The sequence below is a fragment of the Spermophilus citellus genome (assembly GCF_964194105.1).
Source record: "Spermophilus citellus genome assembly, chromosome: X".
NCBI classification, from domain to species: domain Eukaryota; kingdom Metazoa; phylum Chordata; class Mammalia; order Rodentia; family Sciuridae; genus Spermophilus; species Spermophilus citellus.
The window spans coordinates 90,983,562-91,007,143 of record NC_138190.1 but is presented as its reverse complement, the minus strand read 5'-3'; the positions used below and the strand labels follow the sequence as shown (position 1 = coordinate 91,007,143).

Below are 23,582 nucleotides of genomic sequence, written 5' to 3'. Positions count from 1 at the left end.
ATTGTGCTACAGACAGGTGAAGGAAAATGCAGATGAATGTACTAAAATTCTAATGCTTGAAGTAGTATTGATTTAGAATAAGCCTATTCATAGAGTCATCATGGAACATACCCTGTATTCAATAGAATTTTACTCTGTATCAATAGGGAAAAGAAAAGATGATTTATATGGTATAAAATTTTATGCTTACAGAAATTGTATTTTTATAATCTGTAAGAAAGTATTCACTATTGGAGTATATTTCCAAAGGTAGTCAAATAATCCTGACAGAGAATCTTCTAGAAATAATGTGTGCAAATTCTGCCTTGGTCTTGAAATTTTGATATTTATGGTTATTGTGACTAGTGTTCAGAATAGGATAAAATAGAGCATCTCAGAATGAGATTATAATGTGGCTGGTCAGAAGAGCATCTTCTAAGGAAGGATCTTTCACTTCAAGTCAATGTCTGATTTTATGTAGTCAACACTGGAGCTCTCAGGGCTGCTAAATGTCAGTTTATGTACAATTTAACGATGTAACCATACATATTATTATCCTTTTCCCTCAATTCCCTTAAAAACACAAAGCCATCTCTGGAACCTGTTCACAATTACATCCGTAGTAAAAGAATATATTGAAAAGGTAGAGTTTGTAAACTATTTATTTCCCCATACAAATATGTGTGTATAGGAATGAATGGCATGTTTTTACATCTATAAACCCTCATAAAAGTTTTATTCAGAAAAAGAATCATTGTGTATTTATTTCATGACTGTGTAGTATTGAGAAAACTAATACAGAGGTAGATGAGATGGCATTCTCTGCCATTCTAGTACTGTCCTCTTGGAAAGATGAGACTGAAGTTATAGTGAATTGGTATGAAGCTGGCTATAATTAACAGTTGAATTGTACAAGCTAAGTTTGTGCTATTGGAGTCCAGATGAGAGAGAGAGACATGTAAAGGCTAGAAGGATTGGGGAAGTGGGATTTGAGTTGGGCTTAGAAGGATGGATAGTCTTTAATAGAGGGAAAGAAAAAAGAAGAGTGGGCACATAAGCAAAAATCTAAAATATGTGTGTGTTGTGGAACAGTTATGAAGTGAACCTAGCTAGATTCAAGGATGGGTAGTAGAGAATAAGAGAAAATCTGATAGATGAAATAGGATTTATGGAAAAACAAACAACAATAACCAAAAAAACCCCAGAAAATGTGTATTCCATAGATTTCCCCTTTACTTTTTTAGCTGCCACAAATTTTAGAGCCAAATTTATTACACATATATTCTAATCTCCCTGAGCTACTTCCTTAGCATGAATCTGTTCACTTTTATCTTCATATGTCTTATCTTGCAGTGAATTTTAATCTACGAGCCCTCTGAAGTCATTTTGAAAGTTAACTTGTTAAATTTTTCATTGCCACTTTGTCTTTTTTTTTTATTTTAAATCACCAATAGCCTTTTGAGCTAAGGGAGTAAGGTCTCTTTCAGAAGCCTACTCGGAAAGGCAGGGTGACAGATCCCTTGAAGGGAAGAAGGCGTGAGTCTAGTGACTAGTCTAGCCAGTGCACTACTTCTCAAATTTTATGAATAATAAAAGGGATCTGTGGATCCATTTTAGTGGGAACTTCACTCTTTGGAATCCACAGTAATTGAATTAAAACTATTTCTAATATATTGTGACTTATATTTCAATAAATATAAAAACAGGCATAAACTCCATATGCTTTCATGATTTTAATAAACTATAAAACAGAACAACAAAATTAACATTCATTTAGTATGCCCACCAATGCTATATTTAATAGTAGAAAGATTTGACTTCAGATCCAGTTATACATTTTTGCCTCATTGATATTAATACAGAGAATCCCTGCTATATAACTAAGCCAGACAAAATGGCACCCATAACTTTGAGGGTTTGTGACAGAACTCAGGGTCATCAGACTCCACACTGAATGAAAACTCTGGCAGTGAGCAAACCTCAAATTCCAGTTTTCATTGGTCTCAACTGAGTAAGTTTGTAAAGATGTCTTGCTCACATGAAGATAAGGCTAGGATTGAAATCTGCATAACATGAGTATAACCCATTTATATTATTGGAATCTGGAATACAAAGGTTGTTTTGTGTATATTTGCCACTCAGTTTACAATTGATAAACAGCTGCAAGGGAACCCAGAGCAATTACATTCTCATAATACATTGGCACACATCATGAAGATGGTACTGGCTGCCATGTCACAGTTTCTCTGTCACATGTGCAACTCACCTGTGCTGTTATGTAAGATAGTTTCACACCCTGTGATGACTCAATTGCAAAAAAAATTGTCTATTCAAATTATTGTGGAACCTTAATTAGTACAATACACCATAAAGTTACTTGGCTGTCAACACAAAAACAAACGAATGTACATGTAGACCTTGACATATATTAATGATCAATGCACTAGTTACTTAGAAAGTGATGATATAGAATATGCCTGTCAACAGTTTTTACTGCCCCACAAAAATGAAAACACAAAACTTTAAGTATATCTTACTTTAAGAAATAAGCGCATGGTGAGCTTCATTGGATTTTTTTCATGTGAAATTTACCACAACATTAGGAATTACATAAAATAATTAATGGGTTCTTTTAGAACAGAAACTTTCTCTGGACACTTTAAGAAATAAAATGAGCTTCACTTCTTTCTGTGTGTCTGTTCATCCTTTTCTATTTCTCTATAACTGGCTTATTACCCAATTGAACAGTGCCTTTTTATCATGAATTATATAATTTGTTAGTTACCGGCCAACCTATGAATTGGCTGCCCCTGGGGAGGGGGGCAGATATCCATCATGGTATAATCAGTGGCCACTGATAGGTGGGAGGAGAACCTATTTAGTACTGCTACCTACGTAAACAAATAAATGACAACAACAAAAACATTTGAGCAGGATGGTTTTAGTGAGAAGTGGGTTGGGACTGTCAGGCACAATGCCCTGAGGTAACTGTTATGTCTCTAAAAATATCATCTCTTTCAGGGTCACAGGAAATGCAAGTGTAAGTTATATTCATTGCCTCCACTTATTCCTCAACCTTCTACAGTCTGGCTTCTGCTCCCCTTATTTCACTGAAATTGCTCTCATTAAGGTCTCTAATGACCTCCATATTTCTAAATCTGATGGTTTTCTGTCTTTATTTTACTGCATCTTTCTACAATATGTGATATTATTGCTTATGCCACTTTTCAAAATATCTGCTCCCTTGGATTCCATAACATGCACTCTCATGGCTCTTTTTGTATGTCTCTGAATACTTGCTGTTTCCTTTGTGGACTCCTGGTGCTATGCTCAACTTTTAAATATCAGTATTTCCCAGGATTTGATTATCAGCTCACTGCTCTTCTCACTCTCCATATTTTCCTAAGTCATGTTTTCAATTACAAAATATGTGATGAGTCTCCCAAATCACTTTTATTCTTTCCAGGCCACTCCCCTGACCATCAGCCTTTTAATATTTAACAGCCTGTTGATTGGCTCCACCTGAATGTGTTAAAGGCAAATGTTCATTTTCTGTGCTCTTGAAGAGTGTACCCTAATGATAGCACTTACTGTCTTATTATCTTTGTATGCTACCCCAATTTGAATGACAGCATCTTGATTCATCCTAGTATTAAAGGATGTAATCTAGGTCATCAAGCATACTGAGAACTATAGAGCAGAGTACTAAGGTGGCCAAGACATATCTTCATCAGACTATTAAACCAAAAGACCACAATCACTACATAGTACCTGCCTTGAAAGAAAAGACTGACTCATTATCTCTGTATCCCTCTTGTAGTATACTACGCACGTAGTTAGTGTTCAAGAAATAAATCATAGGCCTGTTTTTGGACAGAGAGAACTATGCCCAACGTGGGAATAGACTCTGCTTATGATGGCAAGACTCTCCCCTCTTTCCACCGAACAGGCTACTCAGGAAACCAAATTAATGGTCAGCAGGTTGCCTGGTAAATCTGCTGTACTAAGGAAGAAAAAAAACAAACAAACAAGTGACTGGTTTTACTAGATGCATCATTCAAGCCAGACCAGAATCTCTAGAAATAATCTCTTTCTACCCTAAGGGACAAATCTGTCCAGACAACTGGAATCCTAGAGTGAAGAAGTAATATAAAGCAGTCTGGCAACATTGCTATATCCACTGGATGACAATAAGAAAAATAAATTATAAAAGATTTTCATTGCTTCTCAAAGGCATAAAAAATACCCCAGCCCATGATGACTTGGGAAATAAATATAGTCAAAATCTTGATAAATTCCGATTTCCTGACTAATCTTAATTAAGTCTTTGTTTTTCTAGACTAATCTGAAAGAGATTTTTTAAACATTTGTTTGCATCTTATCTCATTGTCCCAGAAGTAACTAAAAAAATGTCATAACGCCATGAGGTGGTCTAGAACTTAAAAAGTGTAATAAGATCTTGATGCTAGAATCTTTGGAATTTGATTCTTATATAAATTATGTAATAAAATATAAATATCTTATGTAAGTTTTATATAATTATTTAAATGCTATAATTATTATATAATATAAATGTTAAAAATATAAACTTTTATTCTGTATTAGGTTACATTCTAGCCCATTTACATTATTTAATTCTTGGGACAACCCCATTAGATAGGGCTTTAATATTATTTCATGTTCACAAAGGGGAATTTAAATTTAGGAAAACAATGCTAATAGGTGGCAGAACAATGAACAATATGTACCCTTATGGCTACTACAAACTTTGACCTATGCCTAACACTAAGTAGTGGATATTCATTATAAGCAGAGACAGTTTTTTGCTTGAAGTTTATTGACTGATGTGTTTGTATGTGTGCATGCATACTTTAAACCTATTAAAAGATTAATATGGGCCAGGTACTAAATTATGTTATTTAGTCCTATTAATACCCTATAGTGTAAGTACTATTATTAAAATCTCCATTTTGCAAATGAGGAAATTGGTGTTTAGAAAGCTTCATTTTGCAAATAAATAAATGTGAGACTGGCCTAATGAGTTAGAAAAAAAAATGTGTCTAGTAGTGTACCTTAATAAGTTCAAAGACTACATATATCAATTGGCTTTACTTTGTCATAAATTGCACCAGTATAAATGGTGGTAAGAGAAAGAAGAATGCTTAGTGCCATAATTCTCCCCACCATTCCCACACACCACCACCTGCACTATATAGGGAAAAGTATGCCTTGTGGAAAATAGATCAGTATCATTTACTATCAAAGGATAGTTGGTTCATTCCTCTTTTATTTTGTTATTTTTAGGCGATGTGTTGCAAAGCAGTTTTAAAATCTGATGTGATTTTATCAATGAAGTAAAGCTTTCTCTCAAAAGATGATGTAATGACATACTTCCATATCTTTTTGGATTTTTACTCATATTTGTGAAATGAGTGAATCTTTTGAAGACAGTCACTTTTTATGACTTGAACTTTTAGAATTTAGAATCTAACAATATGTGAGATATCTTCATAAATGATAATAGCATGGTAAGACACATTTACTTATGTTCTAATACCTGTCTTTACCATCAGAGAACATTCTGTAGCCCTTACTGAAGCAGGGCAAAGAAATGGCACCTGTTTTCTGTTCTTTTTGTTCCTTTCCATTACGATGTACTTAGTGATTGTATAATCAACCAGGAATTAATTCAGAGATTATTGACTGCTCTTTTTAAAAAATTGAAAACAGTATGTGGGGCTGGGGATGTGGCTCAAGCGGTAGCGCGCTTGCCTGGCATGCGTGCGGCCCGGGTTCGATCCTCAGCAGCACATACCAACAAAGATGTTGTGTCCGCCGAGAACTAGAAAATAAATATTAAAAATTCTCTCTCCTCCCTCCCTCTCTCTCTCTCTCTCTCTCTCTCTCTCTCTCTCTCTCTCTCTCTCTCTCTCTCTCCTCACTCTCTCTTTAAAAAAAAGATAAAAAAAAAACAGTATGTGCTTTATAGCTGAGGACTGAGAACTTAAGACCCTGTCTAGATTTCTCCCCTAACTTGGCAAATTTATTGTGCTTAAATGCCCCAAATTCAGATGTTCAGGGAAAAGTAAAAACAATTGTAATTTCTCCATTAAGACAAGAGCCAGTTTTTAGGGTGTATATCCTTTCAAGCTTTTCAAAATTATATTTTAAGTTATAATTTTAAAAAATAAGAATATGATATACTCTTTTATAACTTGCATTTCTCACTTTATAATGTGGATCTCTTTCTATCCAGACACACAGATCCATATAACAATTTATATGGACTGCATAGTATCCCAGTTTATGTAGGTTCCATATTGCATCTAATCCCATAATGATATATAAGCTGTTTGTGATTTCGCTTGTACAAAAATGCTGCAAAGAACATTGGAAGAATGGCTATTCACATTTATACATTTTTCTGATGTTGTGGGGACTGGCTTTGTTCCAGTAGACTTAACAATCTGGAATGATTCTTTGAGACTTCTTACATGAGAAGTAAGTTACTAGTTTCAGCCATTTTTATTCGGCTGTAGCCTGGGCCTGGCACTCAGGTTTTGTATGGGTTGCATTAGACACTAAAATTACAAAGGAACTTCTGTCAGTTATGAATATGAAATTGAGAAGCCATGTTTTAACTCTGTCCTAATTGCTCACTTTTAAAACAACTGATGACTGGCTCCTACCTTAAGGGAGAGTTTAGATTTTAAAACAATGGCACTGGCAGCTGCTAAAGTGTCTGGAATATTAACCACACAGGTTGCCTTTGTCCATACAACTGGTTAAGTAATTAAGCACAGACTAGCATGGGGAACACTACTAATGGGAAGCACCTGTTTATAGACTCTTGCATTGTAAGTGTGGGTTAAGTATCTTCTCTCCTCAAAAATCATAGGCACTGGCATATTTCAATGATCTGGTACATAGAGAGATGGAGGCATCATGCAGGGGAAGGACTGCCATCTCTGCCTTACTACTGAAGCCATTGAGTTTACTCCCTCTCCCCCCACCCTTCCTGGGGCTACTTAAGTTAGAGAGTTGGGCTGTCTGCTCTAAAACTTCCTTCATCAACAAAAAATATAGGAAAGCAGCCCCAAGAAATGGGTTGCACATGTTAAAAACAAAAAGTAGATATGTAGTCACTGAGCGATTCAGAAACAAAAGCAGATGACAAGTAAGTGTATTCTAGGTCAGCATATCAGCAAAAAGGCTCAAGAAGATCACAAACAACTGCCACAGAAAGTGACAGAGGTCTGTCCATCATATGATTGAAGTTAGAGAAATGGCTGATGCCTAGTATTCTTAGTCATAAGGATTTGTGCCACACATGGAGTAGGAAGGCACAGAGATGACAGGTGGTGGTAATGAATTGACTCTCTAGCCCCAATGCCATTTGACAGCTAGTTTATTCTGCACCCACCTAAATGGCTGCTCATGCTCTTACCCTGCCAAGCACTCTTGGCCCAGGTCATTGTAATATATGCCTTGATAAGCTCTTGTACTGTCATTCTTGATAGGGCCATCTAGACTTCAAAAACAGATCCTCACCAGATGATTTCAGGGAGCCCCTCTTTCTGCTGGGATTTATTTATTTGTTTGTTTCTTGGAGCAGAGCTGCTGTCCTCCATATAAATGCTTCAAGACTGTTTATAAAAATATAATTGAAATTAAAATCACCTGCATATGGAAACATCCACCTATATCTTAGTCCTTGCAACTACAAATCTGGCCAGTGCATTTCCTTTCATTAAATTATTTTCTTCTTAGGGAAAAAGTAAAAGATGTACAGGCTTTCTGATTCATGCTTATTCATTCATTGTTTTTCATGCCTCCCCAAAAAGAAAAATTTGGTAATTGAATGGTCAACAATATAAGGAACTAAAACTCACTTTTTCCTACTAAGCAAAAACTGACAGCTAAATTTTTCTTCTTATTGAAGTGCCAACTATCCTTTTTTTTGGGGGGGGGGTGGTACCAGATGCTTAACTACTGAGCAACATCTCCAGCCCTTTTTAATATTTTATTTAGAGACAAGGTCTTGCTGAACTGCTTAGGGCCTCAATAAGTTGCTGAGACTGACTTTGAACTCACAATCCTCTTGCCTAAGCCTCTCGAGCACTGGGGTTACAGGCATGTGCCACAGTGGCTGGCTCCACCTGTCTTTTTAATTTTTTTTTTCAGTTGTAGTTTGACCCAAAACCTTTATTTCTTTATTTTTATGTGGTGCTAAGGATTGAACCCAGTGCCTCACATGTGCAAGACAGGCACTCTGCCACTGAGCCACAACCCCAGCCCCTCCACCTATCTTTTAAAGCCTAATCATGATGTAGTTTTCCATTACCCTGATTTCCTGCATTTAATTTCCTGCACATGGTTCTCTACTATGAACCTCCATTGTACTTAGAATCTAATAAATGCTACAAAAGACACATAGTTATATTTCATGTAATAATTTTTGGTACATTTATCCTTTCCACTTTAATAATATATGAGTGCCTGTTATATTCCCTGCAGATAGATAGTTTATGCCAAAACAATTTGTGATGGATGGATGATGGAAGTGTTTCTTTGTATTAATGGCAAAATATATTCCCTCCATGTAAGCAGCCTAGCTGAAGGTGAACTCAAGGATCAGTTCCTGATTCATTACTAATGACTGGATGATTACTTAATCAACAGTTTCTAAGAAACTGCTATGTATCAGCCACTATGATAGACATCTTGAACAGTGCTGTTACAGTTTGTGTCGTTTCTGCTGGTTTGCTCTTCAACATCAGTTTCATTTATATAATTTCCTTGGGAGCTTTTCCCACTATTTTCTAACACTCTTCATATTTTTATTTGTCACAATTTTCTGTATTTTCCAGGTATGCAGGTGTCCTCATCAGACTTTCAAACTCAGAGAAAGTTTTGTCTTAGGGCCCAGTTGTACTCTCTAGTAAGGAAACAAACAATGCATGACTTATGTACAAAACCAAGGACATTAAAAAAAAGATCTATTCACTAGCTTTGACATTGAGTCTAAAGATAATCAATTTTAAGGTCTATGGGAATTTAAATTCTGAACAATATACTGATTTTATTTTTTCTGTACCATATTTTTTCTAAAATACTTGGAAATACTCAAGTTATCAATTATGCAAATGCTAGTCATTTAAAATCCCAAGAGGTTGGTTGGACACATTATAAAAATATATGTTTTTGATAGATAAAAGTAAGTATTGCATATTTTCTCCATTCATAGCTTAATATGGATTAAGTTTTTAAAGCCTTGAAGTAATATTATTGTACTATGTGATTTTACTTTTATCACATATTTCCATCTTCCTAAAGTTACTATAATTGAGTTTGTTTGATAATATACCTTTATATTACTACGAGTCTTGATAGTTTGCAAAATATGAGGTTCATAATAGAGATAGAGAGTAGAGTTACTACCTGGCAGAAAGGATAAGAAGAAAGTGAAATATAGAAAAGTGATTTAATCTCTCTACTGCAGTTTTGTAAAATATAATTTGTTTTTCCCCTAGCACAGCAGAGTTTCATGCTGATAACAAGCTACTGAATTAATAAATCCATTGCAACTATTGAGACTTTTCCTTTAATAACATAACGGATGCTGAGCATTAAGGAAAGGCATTCTTTGTACAGATGTTACTCCAAGCAGATCTACTACATCCCTAAGCATAGGGAAAATACCACCATCATACCCTCAGCAATATCAATGTGAAAATAATTTGTGCATCTCAATTAGAATACTGTATTTTCCACACAAAAGCATGCTGTTTCCTGGAACACATTTGCTTATTTTCCAATTGGAAAGACATTTAGGGGTCTATTTTGTTATCATTACATGTGCTTAACTCCAATTACAGTTAATGGGAGTTGTGTGTCTATAGTCACAGTAGCCTCTGAACTATTTTAACATTATTGCTTTCCATTACCATCATCGTTAAAATAACTTTCCTCTCTTCTGCCAACCTGAACTACCACAGTAATCTGGGTTTCTGTTTTCTTTGCATGGATTTATTTGCATGTAATGAAGGATATAGATTACACAACATGGCCTGTTTCAAGTTTTAAAAACATTACAATGTCATGGAGATTAGAATAGGGCTAGAAGTATTTAATTGTTAACTGAAGGTAATTGATTGGCTCTCAGCCATGCATTTTTGCACAGCACCCTGTGTATACAATTCCATAGGAATGAAACAGTTCAATGTGGATTAATACCTATGGTGCCTAGTAGAGACTCAAAATGTAAACTTATTATAAAATCTATGAGAAAATAAGGTTTACAAATTAGAAGCACTAGAATCTATCATCAGCTAACGAAATTATACACTTAATTTCAGTTGTTTGAATCTTTGACAAGGCAAAAACAAAGAGAGTAAATGTATTATAAAATGTCTAGGTGAGTGGGTGTAATGGCTCTTGCTTGTAATCCTAACTACTTGGGAGGCTAAGGCAGGATGATCACAAGTGCAAGGCTACCCTGACAAATTTAGTGAGACCCTGTCCCAAAATTAAAAAAAAAAAAAAAGTGTGTGGGGGTGGATGGAACTGGAGACATTGCTCAATGGTAGAGTGTCTCAGATTTCAGTTCCCAGTGCTGGAAAAAAATGTCTAAGTGTAATTGGGGATACTCTAGGTTAGTGCTGGAATCTGCTGTATTTCTAAAAGAAAATGGCTAGTGTCAGAAAAGTTGATCAAAAAATAGGTATGAAGACTTGTTCAGTTTTCAAGAAATTGAGAAACACTCTGAAAACATCATTAGGGATCTTAGCATCACTTAACTCATTGGCTTTCAGAGGCAACTGCCTATTTTTTGCTAGGAGGAGCCTAGGATCCATTGTGCTTGTTTTTCATGTTGTACTGGTTTTTAATTGTTTTGTGATTATAATGTGATGTAGAACACCAAAGTGTACCCCCAAAATATTTGTTTTAAGTGAAAATATAGGTGATAGAGGTTTATTTACACCAGATATTAAAACATATTATAAGGCTCAAATGATGAGATAAGAAGGTATTGGCACAGAATTGCAGAATAATATCAATGTCAACAGAACAGAAACCCTATTATAGATAATTTAATATATGATAAAAAGATATTATGAATCAGTATAGGAATTCATGATGATTCAACAAATGATGCATGTCCTCTTTGTGAGGAAAAATAAGAAATAAAACAATGTGGAGACTTATTTGATAAGGCACTATAAGACAAAATAAAACAGAGAAAAAATAAAACACAGATCATCTAAATCATTAAATATAAAAAATCAAACCTTAAGGGACAAGAAAAGATGTGATTGAGTGTTTATCAATGTCTATGGCTAGAGACTTTCTAAGCTTATAAAGAAAGGGAAAAAATCACAATGTAAATAATGGATAGATTTAGTAACATAAAAATGGTAAAAATGAAACCATATGTTCCTTAAAGCTTACAACACAAAATAGGTGATCAACAAACTAAGGAAAATGTTTCTAATATTTTAATTGATTACTGTCATTAATTAATGTTCAAAGCCAAAACAAAATTAACAGGCAAAGGAAATGGTCAGCATATAAAGGACGAATAAGTGGACAATAACATGAAAAAAATCTGCCTCTCTAGTATTTGAAGAAATGCCAAAATCATGAATCATGTTGTTTTTACTTTTGAAATCAGCACATATTAAAAAGAATAATACTCAATGAGATTAGACAAATTTATATACTGACAATTGGATTTAAATTAGTAAAACTACTCTAGAGTACAATTTGCACCTAATTGTTCACACCACAACAATGCCATCTACATATACGGCACATGTATAGATATAACTGTGAAGATATTCATTAGTATGCTATTTATTCCAGCAAGGTATTGGAAGCAACTTAAATGCCCTGAAGTAGATAAATGGTTAACCAAATTGTGGTCTATTTATGTAAAAAAAAAAAAAGAGTATATGGCCATTAGAGATCATATTTGTGGGCTGGGGATGTGGCTCAAGTGGTAACGCGCTCACCTGGCATGCCTGGGGCGCTGGGTTTGATCCTCAGCACCACATAAAAATAAATTAAAGATGTTGTATCCACCGAAAACTAAAAAATAAATATTAAAAATTATCTCTCTTTTAAAAAAAGAGATCATATTTGTAATATCATAATCTAGAAGTTTAATGACATATAAAATTTCTGTGCTAAAATATTTAATGAAAAAGTAGAATGCCAATTTGTATGAATAGTTTGAGTTCAAGCTGTTTTAAAGACCATATTCTAGTAACAGTGAGGAGAAAGAATCTGGTCAAGTGATAAAGAAAGGTCCTCTATCAAGAGATTAGGCCCAAGCCTAATTTGGTTACCATAGGCCACTCATTTCTAGTGAGGTGAGAAACTTTATCCAATTTAGGATCCCTAAAATCACAGAGAAAACCATAAACAGTTTTGAACATAGGGAGGAGGAATGTAAGTTCACATGATGATTTCAATATAACTGTCTAAAATAAGTTATTTTTCTCTCACTACTGTTTTTGGAAACAAATAGCTACTTTAGTGGACATTTCTGGAAGCAATAGCTTTCCTTGGTTTCCTTAGCCTAAGCTGCATAGACCCAGACCTTCATTTGCTATGTTTGCTGGAAACAGTGCCTACATTGAAGGTTTCTTTTACTTCGTTTTCTAGACAACTAATTTGCATTAAGATGGGGTATTTTGAAATAGTGAGGTATGTACTGGGCATACACTTGGTTTAATGTTATCCTGCTGTGAGGGATTAATGTGTTTGGTTAGGGCAACATTGATACAACTGTTTTTGAAGCAGAAGGGAAATAGTCTCTCCTTAGACAACAAGAGACAGACACCTAACTTTGAGGGGAATGAATAATGAATGTGGTTCTTTTTTATTGGAATTTTTCAGTCCCAACTTGATCTCATGCAGTGTGCAAGACACAACCTTGTACTTTGGCATACACTCCTTTTGTTATAGGATTAATGACACACTTCCAGGTTACATACTGTAGGTTTGAGTCTTCTAGACTATCTCATGTTATGTAATGTGCAGGCCTTATCTGGGCTGTGCTTATTCCTCAGTTCACTTGACAAAGTCTTTAGGAAGAAGGAAATTAATGATATAGATTTAGGGATGGATCTGAAACTTAGTGACATTCAGTTATTTCATGGATGATGTGCTTTGTACATAGTTGCTGAATAAATGATTGCATGAGTGAATTCTAGAGCAATACAATAATGGGATTAATCCATTCACTTCACAACTCAGTTGGGAAGATTTTTGAGATGAATGCCAAATCAATTTATGCTCAGGAAAGTCATAAAGCATAAAGCTTCTTCTCTTATGACAGCAGGGAAAGCCTTGGCATCAGTTTGTGCTGGTTAACCTGATATTCATAAGGTGCTGAACCATAGTTAAGATGAACCATGTATTTTATATTCCCTTTGGATGAAAGATTTGAATACTGTTTTTGGCCATCTTTGCTCCATAGGATGCACATTTTCATATACCTATATCCTTCTTTTCAACTTCATTCTTTGATCAGATCAGTCTCCATAGTATCAGAATCTGTTCACCTTCACCTGGGGCATTTCAGAGACAAGTCTTTGATGACCAAAGAGAATCTGTTAGGGTGTACTTACCGAACTATGGTGGAGTTTTCCTCTATCTCATTGCAGTGTCCTCAACAAGTACATACAAACAAGTTCCATGCACCCCCATCTCTTTCCCTTTGATTTCCAAAATTATAAGAGGCAGATTGGGAGGAGATGCCACTACTTGTTAACTCCCCACCCAGTATCATTTCAGGTAAATACATGTGTTTTAACCCACTCACTTTTTGGATGAAAGGCCTCTATTTTTGTCATTGAAAGTACAGTAGCATCAATAGTGTTATAAGATGAAGACTAGCTAGAAAAGTGAATTTGGCTTATACTGGAGTTTATGGAGCTCTCAAATTATATCACATGGGCAGCTACCTCCTACACCTGTTTCCAAACGAGAAATGCTATCACTCTCACAATCATTCTTTGTCACCTCTGACAACAATAATGTCTAACATATGTTCTTTTCTAATTATTATGATGACTACTTATGAGGGCCCTTAGTATTTAATACCATAAATGTAGAAGTCATATTTCAAACAGTTCATTCAGTGATATTTCAGTCTCTCACTCAAGACGATTCCAAGCATGAAAAGTTATCGTCGTTAGATTGCTAGTTACCATTAGAATGTGGACAGATGGGGGAAAAGAAAGTGTATGTATATCTAAAAGCAACAAAGTATGTGTACACTTCATGATAGCCTCTAAATTCTACATATGTCTTGATTTTATACAAGTCTAAAGTATAAATATATATTTTGCAACTAAATTAATTTTAACATAAACACAGAATTAGAAATACATCAAAAGATCTAGATAGCAATTTCTGACATTGTTTCCCCCAGAGAAAAAGGTTGTGGGTTAACATTTTGAAAATGTAAGTGGTGACCTTTACAGAATTGCTTCTTCATATAATTATCTCATTAACATAGGGACCTATTAGGTACCCAAAATGAGGGAGGAGAAAATCTAAAATAATTTTTCATGTATACCAAAATCTGGATGTTTCAGTAATCTTTTTGGTGTGACTGAAAGATGTGTCTAGAACAATAGTAGAGGAGGAAAACTTTATCTGGGGACTGGTGGTTTTAGAGGTCTCAGTCCACAGATAGCTGGCTCTGTTCCTCAGGGCTCAAAGTGAGGCAGAACAACATGGCAGAAGGGTATGGCAGAGGGAAGCAGCTCATATGATGTTCAGAAAGCAGAGAAAGGCTCCACTCACCAGATACCAAATGTATACCCCAAAGGCCATGCCCCAGGGACCCACCTCCTCTAGCTATACCCTACCTGCCTTCAGTTTCCACTCAGTAAATCCCATCAGGGGCTTAATGTATACATTATGTTAGGACTCTCATAACTCAATCATTTCTCCTCTAAAACTTGCATTGTCTCACACATGAGCTTTTGGGGACACCACATATCCAACCATAACACTGGATTGGGGTACTGAACCAAAGTTTAGCCTATCTTCCAAAAGCTTCAGTGTCCTTTCTTCAGTGTGCTTTGACTCCAAAGTTCATTTTCTCACACCAAATGCTACTGATAATTTGCAAGTCGATGTGAATTCTCACATCCTATCATATAATGCTGTGGGGCTAAGTTTTTAGAGGTGGTACTCATGTTGGATCCATTGAGTGGTAAGCAATGGAATGGATATTTATGGCACCAAGGCACAAGCGTTTTCTCGAGCTGGCACAAAACTGTAGGCATGCTAGATCTGATGGCTTTAACACTGAACTCTTAAATGCTAGCGATGCAGTGGGAACCATTGTATTGTTATCTCATTTTGAAGTATTTTCTAAGAAGCCCCAAAACAATGTGTATGCAAACCAGTGACTTCTAAGCAATAAATCCTTTATCCAGGAATGGTATCTTCACATGTTTAGCTGAATTGTGAAACATATCACAAACTAAATAATAGATTTTTTTCAATGATATCGTCAAAAGGATATCCCAATAATCCATCATTCAGATATATCTCTGAGTGGAGAAAATGACTTTTGTTTTCTCACCTCTCAGAGATGTAGTTGCATTAAGAAGCTCTGGGTAGGCTTTAAGCTTATGGATAGTTGGCTCAATGCATTCACAAGGAGTATTAATGAGGTGAGGATCACGGGGGCCAGTTAGGTTTGCTCTGGGTATTGATCAAAAACTCCAGGAATCAGTCAAGAGGTGCTAGCACAGATGAGAAAGGCACTATGGCCAACCCTCAGCACTTTTCAGTCCTTCCTTCCCGTGTAACAGGCAGGATATGTTGGTTGGGTATCACCATCTCAGGGAAGAAATGAGTAGCAGCTTGGGAGACCCCAACATGTACTTCTGGACAAAGCTGACCTGACATTTAGGCATTAACTTTGCATTATAATCCCCCATCACACCATTGATTTGCTGTGTAACCTTCATCACTAAAGCAGAGATAATAGGATAGAATGAAATGGGCTTACCTCCCGGGGATGTTGTGTGAATTAGCAAATTAACGAGTGTAAAGTGTTAGCATTTATGTAAGTGCTGGTGCTTATCATTATTTCTAGGGGCCCAGTCTCATTCTAAATGGAGAATCTAAGTATATTATGCTTTTGTCAAAAAGGGATTTTCACCCACATCAATTGCATTTAAGCTGAGCATAAAACAGAGGTGATAATAACATAGCAGTGATCATCACAAAGCAGAGCTGTAAACCTTTTTTTCTATTAAAACGAAAACTATTCTCAGCAACTTTCAATGGTTTTAAACTTTGCTTTCCAAGCTTTGTGCCAACGGTCATCTTTACAGTGATTATTCTTCCTGTGATGGGTAGGAGGAATGGGACCTATTCTAGGTCCCATTCATTATTCATTCCCATAATGACTATATAATGTATTGAATTTGTTTACATCATACAATCAGGCCAACTCGGTAGCTGGTTTGATTGCCACATATTATAATCATTGTGAAAAATAAAAACTCTTTTCTGCTCTGCCCACGCTGGTGTCCTCTAGAGGTAGCCAACATACAAATTGAAAACTCATAGGGAATTGAAGTGCTTTCCAACAAAAGGCACTGTACATAGATCCTTTCAATTTAACATTTTTACCAAGGAATTTTGTTGTCGCCTGCTATTTCCAAGGGGACTGTGCTTGAGAGAATTCTTCCATTTCTTTTATCACTCTGACTTTGCTTACCAAGAAAAGTAATTTATTGCTGATTGTAGAACTCTTGAACTCAGCCTGGCAGCTGCAGCACGAACTCCTCAGATCTGGGCTCCTTGTTGCCTATTTACATATTCATTTGAAGTGATTTTTCAGTACTGTTTGAAAACCTCTCTCAACCTGGTATCATGTAATAGCCGAGATCTAAGGCTCACCATGTTTTTGGTTCTTTTTTTCTTTGTCTTACAGATAACAGACGGGCACCTTTGGAAAGGTCACGCTCTCGCCACAATGGAGCTATCTCATCTAAGTGATTCCTGATGCCAAAGAATATGAAAAATATTTAAGTAAACAAAATCATTTGTTTTCAGAAGAATAAAACATGCATTCAAGGGTCAGAGTGGATATAAGTGTATTTCTGCAAAGGTCAAGCTAAACTGGATGAATTGATGTGCATTTGTAGAACTATCACTAGACTCCTCCCACAATACCTATCTGAACAGTTCACAGGACTAGAAATATTTGTTCCACTTTAGCGTAAAAATGTGTGTTCTTTGTTGTTGTGTGACCTGACTCTGAAGAGGGAATTGTAAAAAATTGAAGAGTTTTGAGACTTTCAAATATTCAAATATTTAAAATCCTAAATTTCTAGGTCACTCCCACTAAAAGAAAAAGAAGAAGAAAAAAAGAATAGAACTATTCACTGTCTGCTTCCAATTTAATAGATAGCAAAGGAAAAGGCCAAGACAAAATGTGCATGCTAATGATTTGGAAAGGTGCTAATATTGCACACAGTGTAAGAGAAGCCATTTTGAAAACTCAAAAAAGTACAGCTCCATGTCAGTCAAGTTATTTAGAATCTTATCTCAAGTGAAAGCTGATGGATTCATCTGCTTTGGCTGAAATTAAATTTATCATTAGTCTAGCGTTTCAGCATGATATTGCAAGCACATATCATTGCTAAAAATAAACGAAAGTTTAACAGAATCAGTTAGGGAAAATGACTTCAACTTTATTTAAAGAGGTATTTTCTAATTATGCATAGATGTCTACTTTATACAAATACTTTATATGACTATTTTTTGAGAAAAACTCCACATTTTAATGTTTGTGCTAGGGATGTACCTGAAAGTTCTATTATCTTTATTTAGATTTTAAAGGCAAATATTGATTCATATTTGTGGTTTATTTCTTCTCTCTATTGCTTCTTTCTCCCTTGACCCCCTTGAAGGCAGGGAATGGAGTTCTAGAAGACCTGGGAGGAAAGGGATTTCTTTCTATAAAAGGCAGCAGAAAACTGTGTGAAAGGTCAACTGTTCTATCTTCTTTTCTACTCCCCTTTCCAATTCTGTTTTGGTGGTCTGAAGAAGAAAAAAAGAAATTCTATATATGTATATGTATATACATGTGTGTATATATTTGTATCTCTTGCTGCAGTAATTGCACATCCCAGTAAATAAGTGAACTTCTCAGTCATCATCATACTTACCTTATATTAACAAATTTAAATGATGCTGCCACAACAATTCTGGGGGAAAAAAGGTCTATGTTTTTCTCAAATAGATGAAAGTTAAAGTTATACTTAACTTATCTGTTATTTTATGATATGCATTGAAATAATTGGTGTAACTTCTCTGGAGTGCAATTTGAAGACCAATTCATGCAGATGATTGTGATGACTGTAAAAGAATTATTATATGTATATTTCTTATGTAGAAAGTCCTATTTCTATTCCTCCACTGCACATGATAGAGAAAGAACAAATGACTGGCTTGGCAAGTCACCATCTGAGATAAGTGACCAGTAGCTCACAGAATTCTTTATATAGATGTATAATAATTTACATGGTTGCCTTGTCCTCCAGTGCATTCTGGCTTGAGTATTATACTTCAAAATTCTCTGAAAGCTGCTATAATAGAGAAATCAAAGTCACAACATCTGAGTTTTTTCCACTTTTTCCTGACTGAAAACACACATGTGCACACATAAACATGTTTGAGGACACATCTGTTTTCACACACTATTTTTAACAACAACAAAAGTTTAGGTCCTACTAATTTAGGTAAATAACTAATGTGTGCATTTTTGACTTTGCAAAGATTTTTTTTTCTGAAATGTTCGTAGTATCGCTTCTTTGAGTCTTTTGACTATAGAAAAATTATTTTTAAGTGTCAACCTTGACTAAATTTTGGAGACATTTGCCATGCCATATTATCAAACTTGTCAAGGTAGAAATAGTGATGTGTATTGCCTTTTCCAGATGCAAACTTGCCTTATTTTCTAGTTTGTGAACAAGAATGAATGAAGTGCTATTCTTGATAAGTTATATATTTGTATTTACAGCAATCCACATGCTTTTCACAAACATTAAAACATTCAGGGTCCAATAATTAAGTTAAAAGATTTACTTATCAGGTTTATAATGGTCCTGCTCTAGCCACTTGCATTTTTGTTTTAGATTGAAAAGTACATAGTGACATTTTAGTATAAAACCAAATTATAGTAAAATCTTTTGTTTCTTACTACCACATAGGAGAAGACCAATTATGCAGATTTTTTTTCAGAATCTTAAAAAAAATAGAAAACACACAAAATGTTAACTAATTATATTTGTTTCCTTTGGCTGCTATAATAAATAACCACAAATTTGGTGGCTTAACACAACAGAAATTGATTCTCTCATTGTTCTGAAATCTAGGGGTTCACAGGGTCATGCTCCCTCCAGAGATTCTAGAGAATCCTTTCTTGTCTCTTCCAGCTTCTGATGGCTATTGACGTTCCTTGGCTCATGGCCACATTTCCACTCATCTTTGCAGCACCTTTTGTCTGTGTACCTAATCTCCCTCTGCCAGGATAATCTCTTCATCTCAAGAACTTTAAGTTAATTACATCTCTAAAACCCCTTTTCCAAATAAGGGAACATCTAGAGGTTCTGCCCTCTGTCCCCAACCCCAAATTGATGTCTTTCTCATGTATAAAATATATTCACCCTATCCCAACATTCCTAAGTCTCAGCTGATTACAGTTTCAACTCTAAATAATTACAAATGTTCCTATTCCAGAAGGAGATAATGGAAAAGGGAGTCAGTCACCTGTCTTAATCATTTTCAAAAAGTAAATTCCCTTTAGGATTCAAGGCCTAGCAACAGTCCTCTCTGTCTCAGTGCCCCACCCTTTGGGTCTGAAGTTCTCCCCTCTTGGACCATGGACTGGACCTCTGCCTCTGTGCCCATGGGTCACAATTCTGACTCTCCCCTCATTATTGGCCCTCTAACTTTGCACTTGCAGCTTTTCCCTTGGTGCCATCCTCCTTTTATCTTGAAAATTGGCACATGTTTGTAGCTGAATAGTTTATATTGTCCTATTTTTCTGCCTGTAGAATATTGGTAGTCTGACAGCCTTCTCTAATTTTGTCCTGTCTCTGCCCCTTGCAGGCCAAGCAAAGACGTTTCTGCTGATATAGCATTCTCAAAAACTTGGTAGAGCTCCCATATATATCTTGTTGATTCACACAATTAGAAAAGAGGGCCCTTTTACATATCTTTCCTGGATAACTTTCTCTCTATTCCTGGTTTCTGCTGAGATGGTTGAGTAAATCCATGACTCAATGCCTGATCTCTTTAGCACTAGGCAAAGAATATCCAGCCACATCCTTAGCCTTGGCCCTATCTCCAGAGTACACTTTCCTAATACTGAATCTCCTAACTTTAGCCTCTTTTACATTCTGAATAGGCTTGGAATTTCTTAACTCATCAAGTACTGGTTCTTTTCCCACTTAACAGTCCTTTCCTCCATTTATCTTTCCTATTTTACTCTAGGCAGAGAAGAAACAATGCCATACCTCCAACTCTCCTCAACCAAATATCCTAGTTTGTCACATGTTCCCCTTGCCACACAACTGTAGGTGGCAATTCATATAGGCTTTTTGCCAATATAGAACGAGCATTGCCTTGCTTACAATATCCAATAAAATGATCTTCATTTCATTGCAGGCCCTCACCAAAAATGCCTTTTAACACTCATATGTCCATCAATGGTCCAGTCTATGCTTTTTCTACCACATGCATCAAAATTCTTCCAGTCTATGCCCATTATTCAATTTCAAAGCCACTTTCATATTTTAAGATATTTGTTACAGCAATAGCCCATTTGCCTGTACTGATACCTGTATTAGATTTTTGTGGCTGCTATAACAAATTACCCCAAACATAGTGGTTTAAAATAGTATTCTCTTCCTGTTTTAGAGGCCAGTGTCCAAAATTGAGTTATGTTCACTGTGTTTCATTTGGAAGCTCTAGGGAGAAATCTGTTCCTTGCATCTTCTCATTTTTTTGTGTCTGTTATCATTCCTTGGCTACATCTCTTTCTGCTCTTTCTCCACATCATCTTCCCTTTAGTGCATCTAATCTACCTCTGCCTCTCTTGTATTAGGACATTTATAATGGAATTTGGGGCCATTCAGATTACCCATGATAATCTTATCTCTAAATCCTTAATTTAATCATATCATCCAAATTTAATTACATTTTCCAAACAAGCTAATTCACAGATTATAGGTATTAGGATATGAACATATCCTCCTTTTTTGGAGAGGGCACCATTCAGCCACTACATTAGTCATTTACACTTTTAAAAATATATCTTTGGTGCTTGAGACAAATTTAAGGTTCTCTCTAAAAGCTTTTATCTGTACAGGCTACTGCATGCTTTGTTAAGTGGACAAAGTGGTTATTCTAAACTTTGGTTGATACTTTAGCTAATATGGCCAATTAGCTTGAAAAAAAATGGATCTCAAGTCTGTGCTTGACTGTATCTCTTCTGCCCCTTCTTTAAGAAGTCTTTGACCAAATGTCTTTTATGATTCATAATGCAGACACAAAACTACCTCTGATACAGAAGAGTTCCTTACACGCTTATTTTAGATATTGTGAATCCCTCAGCTGATGGGAGAGGTGAAAGCAAAGACAACATTAAATGAGTATTGAGGGAGATTGTGTCCATACCAAGCCACCTTGAAGAACCATTTCAGTAGCAGTAAACTGTGCATTTGTGCTCTCATTTTGCCTCAGAATAAATGTCTGTATCTATGCAGGACCAAGAATGACTTGCAATCTTTATGTAATGCCTACTTTACTTATTCAATAAAGTTAAGATAAACATTAAATGTTGTGTTGCCTATGATAATTTAATTAAGGCTGAATGAAAAGGCATGAGCTATTGAGTGTCAAGAAAGATGTAAGAACATTCTGTGAGAAGCTATGACTGAACAGAAGTCCAAGAGTTGTTTTTATAAGTGCCTGAATGGTGGAGATCACAGGATCATATTCAAAGACTCACATACACTTGCAGGGATCATAAGGTTTCCTTTTAGTATTCTTTAGAGATGTTTGTACATCCAAAAAGTCTAGAAAAGTCAGAAGGGTGATTTACATGCTCCAGAGAAGCTGTTTCTATAGTTTTTTTTTTTTTTTTTTTTTTGTCAAGTATGGCACTAAAGCAAATGGGCTTCAAATACTCAGAGGGGTAAATATCTGGAGAAATTAATTGAGGATTATGGGTTATTATTCTCTGGAGGACTTTGAAAATAATCTTTCATCATGGGTGGGCTGGCTTGAAGAAGAAGGGTGTAACAACCAGGTCTATAAATGACATGATCCAAAACCTGGCAACCCATTGGAATGATTTGTTCCAGCAATCAAATACATGAGCTTTTTCTCCTCACTGAAACCCAAACAGGCAATTCTTTAATAGAGAGTATGAAAACCATGATATATCCATAACTAGGGGAGTTGGAGCTTGATGCCAAGAGTTCAAGGGAAAAATGGAAATATGAAAATTGATATATATGCAATGCATGTAATATGCTATATAGTTTTGATTATAATAAAAAGAAAGCTATAGACAAAGACCTCATTTAGAGACTGAATTTCCTTAGATGTCTAGAGTTCCAATAGCCACAAATAAAACATTATTACAGTGAGTGTACATTGCAGAGGAAACAACTTGCAAATACACAAATTATGCAAATCATAGCTTTGTTCCTACTTCTTAGAAATTAACCAGAGTTTGAACTGTAGCCATGATGATACTATATCTTGGCTAATACAGGTTTGGGTAATATTTTCATCTGTATCTTGGCAAATTGAGGTCCAGTCAATATTTTTACCTTTTAATGTTTATGAACTATCATTAATTATAATAATAAATAACATGAAACCTTCAACTTCTCTGCCTTACTAAAGCCTCTCCCACTCTCATCTCCCAGCGTGACTATTCTAATCACTAAGTGTCTATTCAGTCGAAACTACTGTTTTCGGAGGCCTGTGGGATTTCTAAAAAAAAAAAAAAAATCACCATTAGTTTCAGAGAGGTAGAGTGGGACACAAGTATCAATGTTGACTTTTTGGAGGAAATGGCATAAGAACTGAAATTGAAAAGGTAAGTAGATTTGGATATTTGATAATTGTATTCAGCCAGTCCATATTTACTATGTGCTTACTTGTGCCACATACAGTGCTACACTGTGAGAATATAACACTGAACCTGATAGATGTGGTCCCTGTCCTCATGGAACTTCAATGTTTCTTAGGAGGAAAGCCATAAAGAGAGGTATAAACATGGAACTTCTTGGTGCATATACAGGGAAAGTTGAACAATTTTTTTAACTAAAGCATAAGATCCCTTCTAGGTTCATGTATGATTGAACAAACATCACGTACAACCAGAGAATTAAATGTTGCTCCATTTGTGTATGATGAGTTAAAATACATTCTGCTGTCATGTACAACTAAATAGAACAAATAAAAAATAATTTAAAATAATTAAAAAGTGTAAGATCCATGAAAAGCAGCGGTGGTTGCATGATTAGCACTTGATT

General features: G+C 35.5%; 1 protein-coding gene across 3 annotated transcripts in view; it reads left to right on the top strand.

The window, feature by feature from the left end:
• DIAPH2 (diaphanous related formin 2) overlaps nt 1-21,834 on the top strand; it is an 813,387-nt gene extending 791,553 nt beyond the window's left edge. For all 3 annotated transcript variants that reach the window (XM_081278193.1, XM_081278192.1, XM_081278190.1), the window contains one exon: nt 16,955-21,834. In XM_081278193.1, the coding sequence (XP_081134319.1) occupies nt 16,955-17,019 (65 nt within the window). In that variant the 3' untranslated portion in view covers nt 17,020-21,834. The remainder of the gene's footprint in view (nt 1-16,954) is intronic.
• Nucleotides 21,835-23,582: the final 1,748 nt, after the last annotated feature.